Source organism: Papaver somniferum, chromosome 4 (genome assembly GCF_003573695.1).
Source record: "Papaver somniferum cultivar HN1 chromosome 4, ASM357369v1, whole genome shotgun sequence".
Lineage (NCBI taxonomy): Eukaryota > Viridiplantae > Streptophyta > Magnoliopsida > Ranunculales > Papaveraceae > Papaver > Papaver somniferum.
In genome coordinates this window covers 79757635-79766468 of record NC_039361.1, presented here as the reverse complement: position 1 = coordinate 79766468, position 8834 = coordinate 79757635, and the positions used below count along the sequence as shown (strand labels likewise).

Sequence of the window (8834 nt, the reverse complement as noted above, 5' to 3'; positions counted from 1 at the left end):
TGATAAAACTAGCAGTACAGATAAAAATAGTAATGACAAGTATTGTGGTCTAACACATAGTAAACAGACATACCACAGAAGGTGACAAAGTATAATGGGTCACATGTATTCAGCTCGGCTCCATCAAGTTGTACAGAGAGAGAGAGAGAGATTGGTAGCTAGCTTAGCTTGAATGGCCTTGTTCTTCTTCTTCTTCATTTGTCAGCTCAGCTGCAATGGGGGGTCTCTTTCACAAGAATTAACCCAATTTCCGACCCTGTTTTTGTTTGCTTCTCCTCCTTTTCTGTTTGTCTTCTTTCTAACTTCTTGAAGTGTGTGTTTAGATTCCTTTCTCTCTTTTCTCTCATGTCTCAATCTTCTTTTCTTTCATTAACTTTGAGAGAACTTTCAGTAGATTTTGTTGATTGTTTTCTTTCACACTTTTTTTTTTTTTAACAGTTTAAACTTTTTTCTTCTTCTTCTAAACAAATGATAACCCCCTTTCCTCAAGTACACAAATCTTAAAAACAAAGCAAAGTAAAAAGAAAGAACCTCCACCAAAAAGTAAAAACAAAAAACACATTTTAAAGACATGGTCCATTACTAAGTAGTAGACCTTATGAAAAAAGCTTCATGACCAACCTAGTTTTAGAGCTTAACTGATTCCTTTCTCCAACCAAATATATAATTAAATAGAATTTCTCTATTCTTAGATTCTGTGTTTTGATCCACAGACACACAAAAGTAGTAGCAGCAGCAGCAGCTCTTAGTTCCTCCAAACTGATATATGCTCAACAAAAACTTAACATGACAACAGTACTTAAAAACTCTTTTGTACACCAATTTGCAACAACCATGAGCATGATCAGTTTCAATATTGCAGTTGAATACCCTTAAACAGATGTCCAATTACGCGGGGACTCGGACGATATTTTTGAATGTCGGGGTTTGTTCATTCATCCAACTCAGTGAAATTGTTGATGTTCCGGTGCTGCCCACGGCCAAAAGGCGGGTTGATCATCGATACTACAAAACATATTGGAAAACCCTTCGTCTTGAACCGTCTGGTGATGCTCGACAATCCTGCTTGGACATTGGTATTCTGATTTAACTGATGAGCTTTGGAGTAGTTGAACCATGGTAGTAGGCCTTACTGATGTTGGGAAGAAAGGTCTACTAGTTGGATTTGGACTATCAATGGCTGATGTTCTTGAGATGTCTAAGTTGAGATCAGAACTATTATCACTTCTATTACTAGACGATCCTTCAGTTTCTTTATTGAGATTGATTAATTCTGTTGGTTGCTCTCTTGATTTCAGAGCCAGTATCTGCAAATGCATTAAATTTAACAGATTTTTAACTGAATAGACTACTCCCATAATGATTAAATATATTAAATATTTATAAAATGAATACTAAAGGTTGTCCAATCACCACAAGAGTAAGAAAAAATAAGCAGTGTTCTTATGAAAAATATAATGTACTAACATTTTTGTTCAATCTATAATAGTTGTAGGATTATGCTTCAGAAAAAAGAAAGTTGTAGGATTGTTTCTCATGATTCACTTAAAAAGTCAATAATCCAAAAAGATCAAATCAAATCTCATTTCATTATGAAATTAACATGATCCAGTAAACTGTCGTATAAAATGCTCCTCCCCAAGAGAAAAGACTCGTGACAAAAAGATAGAAAAAGATCTGAATTTTCAAGTTATTCTGTCATCTGCTTGTTCCACCTTCATAGCTTACTACTTAGGAATATCCTAAAGGCGAGTGTTTCAGGAGCCACCCTCGTGGAGGATTAAGTTGAGTAATCGAGGTTAATAAAAACAAAGGAATAATGCTGATTTATAAGATCTATAGTTCTGTAGGTAGAATTAATAATGCAAGAATAATATTACTGATCGACGAGATAGAATTGAAATGAGCTAGCTAAGCTAGTATCGTTAATTACCTCAGCATGAAGTTTCTTGTTTTGAGCTTGAAGTGATTCATTATCAGCTTTAACAGCTTCGAACTGTCTTTTTAAAACATCATAATCTTTTTCTAATTGCTTTGTTTTCCACCTTGCTCTTCTGTTTTGAAACCATATAGCTATTTGTCTTGGTTGAAGATTTAAAGCTCTAGCTAACTGCAACTTCCTTTCAGGTTCAAGTTTATTACCCAACTCAAAATTCTTCTCTAGTGTTCTTACTTGTTCCATATTTAATCTTCTTTTTCTTTCTCCGGCTTGTGATCCATCATCCGATAACTCCTCGTCTCCATTCATTTCTTCACGCATTAGCTCTACTCCAGAGAATGACATTGATCTCTTCCCTAGTAGTGATGCAACACCTGAAATATATATTTGCACCAACAATGTTATCACATATATAAGCTATATACATAGCTAGTCATAAGAGAACAAAACAAAGAAATATGTATAGTGGTAGTAGAGTTTCTTACCATGGAAGTCTTGAGGATTGCAAGAGTTGAGCATTGGATTGATAGAGTGATGTTGGTGATGATCTTCTTCATTATTCTGTTGCTGTTGTTGTTGCTGCTGTAACATGAAATTGGCAGGGAAGAAATCCATATCATTACACTGAAAAAATAGTATGGATTAAGTTCTCCTCATCATGAAAGTCTTAAAGGCACTGATGATAACCTGATCATTATCATCACTGTCATGGTGATGAATGCACAGAGAAAAAAAATTTAGAAGAAGAAAATCTGCAAAAAATGTAATAAAAAGTCTAACTTTTATTGATTGGCAGAAAAAGGTCAGAAAAAAAAGGAAAATAAATAAATTGAGTGTTAAAATCAGAAATATGTGTTGTAGATGAATATAGCTTATATATATAGTTTTTTTTTTTTTTTTTTTTTTTTTTTTTTGATACCGTATATTTTCTACACTAATTATAATACTCCCTCCGTTCTTTTTTAATAGGCCAGTTTCCATAAATAAAAGTTTCAAAAAAATAGGCGAGTTTCTTAATTGGGAAAGTCAAATGTTATTTTAATTTTTTGGGACCACTTTTCTAACTTCTTTTGATGACAAGTGTCATGTGGACCACTTCACTTTACTTCTTTTGCTAACAAGTGTCATGGGGACCATTTCAGTTCACTTCTTTTATTGACAAGTGTCATGAGGACCACTTTCAATGATTAGTTCTCTTAATTTCCTTAAATTTCGCTAAAAACAAAACTGGCCTATTAAAAAAAACGGAGGGAATATTAAAATTTGAAAGTGGGGTTTTCTATTTTTCATGTCTTCATCTAATATTTGTCCACCCATGTTAGTCACGACAGATAGTGATACGTCACTCAATTTTTGTTCTACTGACAGTTGAATAAACTAAGTAATTTGTTTTTCTTTTCTTTTTTTTCTTATTTTTTTAAAAAAATATTTTTTTTTTCTTCTTATAAACAGCTTCTTTCTTAATCAGAGGAATAGTTTAGTAGATCACTACGAGTACTGTGAAAAAAAGGACCAAATTAATTAAAGAGAGAATTAATGAGAATTTAGGGTCCTAGTTAAAGTTGAGTATTGTGAAGTTAAGCCTAGCTTAATATAGTATTTACCTTCTACTAAGAGCGTCCACAATGGTACGAGTATAACCAAAGACTGAAAAAAAAGATCAAATTTGGGTTTAATCGGTCATGTGGCGTAGTGGGAAAAAAGTAAATTTGATCGGGCGTTAGTATAATGTTCGCCTGAACGTCAAACGTTGATAAAGCTTACGCCTGGCATGGGCGTTTATATAAATTACGCCTGGCATGGGGCGTTTATATAGATTACGCCTGGTCAGTGAGATTTCAAAAAAAAACAAAAAAAAAAAAACAAAAAAAATGGGGCGGAGGTATAAAGCCCACCCCAAGCAAATCTTATTCAAAATTTACATAAACAGGCGTTAAGTATATGAACGCCCCTGCATCAGGCGAATTTTATATAAACGCCCCAAATCAGGCGAATTCTATATAAACGTCCCAAATCAGGTGTAATCTATATAAACGCCCCATGCCAGACGTAAGCTTTATCTACGTCCGTTACAAGCGAATTCTTTACCAACGTCCCTGCATCAGGCGTTAACTTTACGAACGCGTGATGAGTGGCGGACATTATATCAACGTCCGACTATATTTGGATTTGGTTTTGGTCGTCGACCAAATTTGGTCTGGGTTTTACTCTTTGATCAAATTTTGATCGATAGTCCGTCCCACTACGCCTGTCCACTGGATCAAATATTTGGGTTTAATCGTCCACTGCAGTTGCTCTAATAGTCATAGTTGTACAAAGGAACAAGAATTAGTGATATCACAACTATACGAAGTTTCTTTTTCATCCTCATATATTAAGCATTCTTCATGTGTCACCATTCATCGCATATCACTATTGTCCGGATGCATTTTTTTTTCAGAGTATTAGACGTGCACTCTGCTAGTATTAAAGGTATATATCAAGAAAATGGCTAATGGACGAGTTCAAGAAAGCAAACTGGCCTGTGACTAGCTTAATACGTATATACATATAACTTGAAAGGATGGGAGATGGGGGATGGAGAAGAGAATGCAGGAATCTAGGGGGTATGGGTCCAACTGAAAGGAGGGGGTGCAGGGGTTGCTACCTAACCCACCCACAGGTATCATGCAACAGAGGAAGAACTTTTTCGCATCTCATCCACTATACTCCATCTTTGATGATATGAACTATAGATAGAGAGGAGAGAACAAACAAAAGGGGTGCTTGCCCTAGAACCCTATGCCAAACCAATTAGCTGCTCAGGCGTCAGCAGATCCCCCCCCCCCCCCCCCCCCCCCCCCCCCCCCCCCACCCCACACCCACCTATTACTCTGCATCCATCCCTCTCTCCCTTTCGAGCCCGAAAGTACTCTAAAACATCCCTTTCATTCTCATGATGATGATGACTCTCATAGATGTACATGTTCTTTGAGGTTTTCAAAGTTATTACTGATAGTATGTATAGGCGCGCCTATAGCTGTAAAACTAAAAATCCATCGTAAACATTAAGAGTTTGTCTAGGGTCGTCATTTTCGTGCTATTTTTTTTTTTGTTTTAGCGAGAAATGATCTTGTGCCGAGGATTGATAATCGTTGATTTTTTGAATTGTTAACCCACACCATTGGAGATCCAACAGCTTAATCTGGTTCGCATGAATGCTAGTCCCACCTTGACAGTAATTAACGTGGCTATATATGGGGCTGTGAAGGTGATGTGAAGCACCATAAGACTCAAGTCTTTGGATACCTTGTCTGCTGAACCATACACGTATACCATGAGTCTACTGTGTTAATAACGAGAAAGCACTAAATCATCACAAACTTGTAATGTAAACTAGGATGTCAGTATACGTGACTATTTTGTTTGCTTTGTTTTGTTTCCGGAATCTCATTCTCAAACAAGCTTTGATCAAGTGCCCTTGCTTTTAACATTTTCTCTTGAAAAAGAAGAAAGTTTGATCTATGTGGGTTTGGGGTCTGATGGAAGGGAACCCCATTTTCATGAAACGCATGTACATAAGAGTAGAACATTAGTTAAAAAGAGGGTTTGGTGTACGGTAAGAAAGTGGGATGGGGATTTGTGTCACATATCCTTTTGATGTTTAGAAATCATTGGCTGTATTTTTCTTTCTAACTTTTTTTGGTTTCTTACTTTAAACATGGATAGGGCCCTACTGTCCTGTCCACTGGGACCCACATAGGTTGATATTGAGTGGATGGAGGGGTCAGGGTTGACAGAAAGGAGTAGGACCCCTTGTTGTGAGAAAAAATTTATTTAAAAAAACTGTAAGCAAAAAGAAAAATAAATTAAAATTGTTAAATAAAATACTAGTATAATCAAGAGCAAGAAGATCATCTCCACATGGAATTGAGGTTTTAGTAATCTCCCACTAAACCAACCATTACAAATTTAGAAAACAAACACATAATACCGAGGCGCCTTCCTTTCTCATTGGAGTGTCATGTGATATACAAGTAGTGTAATGGTAGTGGAGGAAAGTGGGATCATGTTTTCAGTTTGATTCTTGGTGGGTGAAATATGGGACGGTATCTCTTGAATTTTTTATTTTCTTTTCAAATAATCTCTATTTTTGAAAACGAAATTTGCATGATATCCAAAGATGATAGAAAACATGATAGTGGTAGTTCGGTGGTGTGTATTCAACTTTTCACTTTCTTATTTATATTTCTGCTGTAATTCAAATCTACTTCAGTGTTCATTTAGGGACATGTATCAAGAAATATATGAACCCTCAATTCTAATCCGACTAGACGTAAAAAGAAAAAAAGAAAATCGATAAATTAGCAGTAGACGAGATTGCAAACAAGCACAACTACAGAGCAAAAGTTGGTTGATTATCTATGAATGTTTTATTTAATTTGTAAAATGCAATTTCAACGCAAGCGATGGATTAGATTTATAATTAGCTATGTATTCTTAAATCTAGACAAGCCATCAAGGGAAAGCAAGAGTTGAGTTTTCTTCTCATCTGCTTCCACATGCTCCCATTTTATTATTCTTAATTTCTCGCTTCCGTGTTTGTGTGTCCATCCAATCCCCTTTGCATAATCCATTTTCCCATCTATATACACCATGTGCCTTTGCTTCTTAACATCCCCTTTCTCTCTTTCCTCCTACTTCCTCTCCATCTCTCTAGGTTAAGGACACCATTTGTCCGTAGGACTTAAGTTTTGCTTAATTAGGACACCCACGTTGTAATTGTTTCCTACCACTTTGTATTAATTGTGTACATCATCAACTAATCCGGAAGTTTGGTAATTAATTTTAACATGTTCTTAAACTTTAGACATTCCTTGGAGCTTAATCTGTCAAACAGTATGCACCTCATTCACACTGCAATCCCAGTCCCTAAGATTTAACTTCAAACTTTTGTTCGAGCAAGTCCTACTGAATCCAACCTATTACAATTGTGGATAAATTATGAAATGTCAAATCTGTAGCTTCCAAGTTGGGATCTTTCACAATTTTTCGAAACAATGTTTCATGATTTTGTGGGATGGTTCATGAAATCCATGAAAAAGCTAATTAGATTAGCGTAAAACGTTATTCAGAATAGCGCGCTAGAAAATAGAAAACGCCAATAAAAATAGCGCCCAACGGTAATATAAATAGCGTAAAGCGCTATTCAGAATAGCGTTTCTTTTTTAATTCCTAAATTTAAAACGAGTTGTTGGAAATCTAATGGATGAGAAAAAACGCTAATCTTAAATAACGTTTCCACTATTTCACCACTACACTTGCACTTCCATCCACAATTTCAAATGATGAGGTGGCGTGTAAGATGGAAAATGAAACTCTTCCACCATAAGACTTGCTCTTAGAGAGGAAGACAGGAATTAGAAACCATCATCATATATTGAAGATTGACTCCTAACATTTAACTTCTATAATGTGTTAAACAACTGTGTCAAGCGGTAAAAACTATGAAAATGTGAACGTAAGAGATTATTTCAGTGCAGTGATAAATTTATGGTGGATATGCAATTCGGTAACGTTAAATTGTTTACGTGTAAAAAGAAAAATGTACGAACTCTAGAAAAAGAAAAAAGTATGAGCTCTAGAAATTAATGAAATAAGGAACTGTAAACATAATATTTTGGAGGATCCTCATGCCACTGTAGGTGGTGACTATTTCCATGACACCAACTGCCAAGCTGTTGTTAGGAAGAATGTAGTTACGTTAAGCACTAACCGGCTGCCCCGAGTTTAAGTGTATGTATATACCAGTGATCTGATTCTGTGTGGTGGGTCCAAAGCGGAAACGACCGGTGTCTTACGAACATTTGTCGAACTTGGTATGGTTGATCATCTATTTAACCATGCATCTGTTTTGATCCATATCCAATTCTGGCTAGGTCGTTTTCTTTACTTTCCCTAGTGTGTCGACCACAAACAAGAAAACTACTGGTGAAGATTGAGCTTTTAGACAGTGACCAATCAACAACTTATTGCTTTTTTCGTGTTTCTTGTCAACAAAGAACTAGAGTATGTATCCAATTAGGGTTTCAGCTCAGAAAAGACCACCTTGCTTCATTGTCTCTGCTGTGACTCTGTCATGCCAACTATCAACTGATCAAGATCGACATGCATGTTTCCTTGAAATCAAAATTCGTTATCATCTTCTTTTTTTTTGTGTTCAATACTGCCTATTTTATAACAAAACAAATAGACAGTAAAAACTAGCACTTGTATAAACATTTCACTTGTTGGGTGGATGCTCACTGAGTTAATTAAATGTCAAGTACACGAGACAAATTAGATAAATGAGTTGAGAATATTACATTAAATGGGTGTTTTTCTTCAAAAGAAATCGTCCAAAATACTCTCTGGCCTACTATTGTATTATTATTGCGGGCCTAATGGTCCATGGTGATAATATATCTTACCAAATAGGATGTTAGAGTATTCCCAGACATGCTTAACTTTGCTAAGATTTTTATTTTTATCAAAGTTTCAGTACTACTGTATCATAAGAAGCCCCTAACAAAAACAAGACTACGCAAGAGTCAAGATCGGAAAGTGTGTGTTTCAGGCTCCACCACCATATCCATATATCTGTTCGTAATTATTTGACACTTACCTAATGACCCTTACCATGTCTCAGCCCAACTTGAAAATTTATGCAACTTGACCATACATGGGCTTGGGTCTACATTACAAAATAATTTACGGGTGAGTAACGGATGGATGGATGATGGATTTGGTATGGAAAATTTGTTGATTGGTCCAAAGCCCATATAGTTATTTATAGTAAGGTCCAACCAGAATTTTCTTTTATCCGGAGGTCCAAAATTAATTAAAACATAGAAATGACTATAATACCCCCTACTAC

General features: G+C 35.7%; 1 protein-coding gene across 1 annotated transcript; it reads right to left on the bottom strand.

The window, feature by feature from the left end:
- On the bottom strand, positions 1-2768 carry LOC113275989 (homeobox-leucine zipper protein ATHB-13-like). Its single transcript, XM_026525584.1, has 3 exons — positions 2425-2768; positions 1934-2313; positions 1-1307 (listed from the first exon to the last, which is right to left on the bottom strand). The coding sequence occupies exons 1-3, from the start codon at positions 2552-2554 to the stop codon at positions 945-947; spliced, it is 873 nt and encodes a 290-aa protein (XP_026381369.1). The 5' UTR covers positions 2555-2768; the 3' UTR covers positions 1-944.
- Positions 2769-8834: the final 6066 nt, after the last annotated feature.

Coding starts and splice junctions, on each gene's coding strand:
- LOC113275989 (XM_026525584.1), bottom strand. CDS start 2,554: ATGGATTTCTTCCCTGCCAATTTCATGTTACAGCAGCAACAACAACAG. Junction 2,314..2,424: donor CAATCCTCAAGACTTCCATG/GTAAGAAACTCT, acceptor TATATATTTCAG/GTGTTGCATCACTACTAGGG. Junction 1,308..1,933: donor ACAAGAAACTTCATGCTGAG/GTAATTAACGAT, acceptor ATGCATTTGCAG/ATACTGGCTCTGAAATCAAG.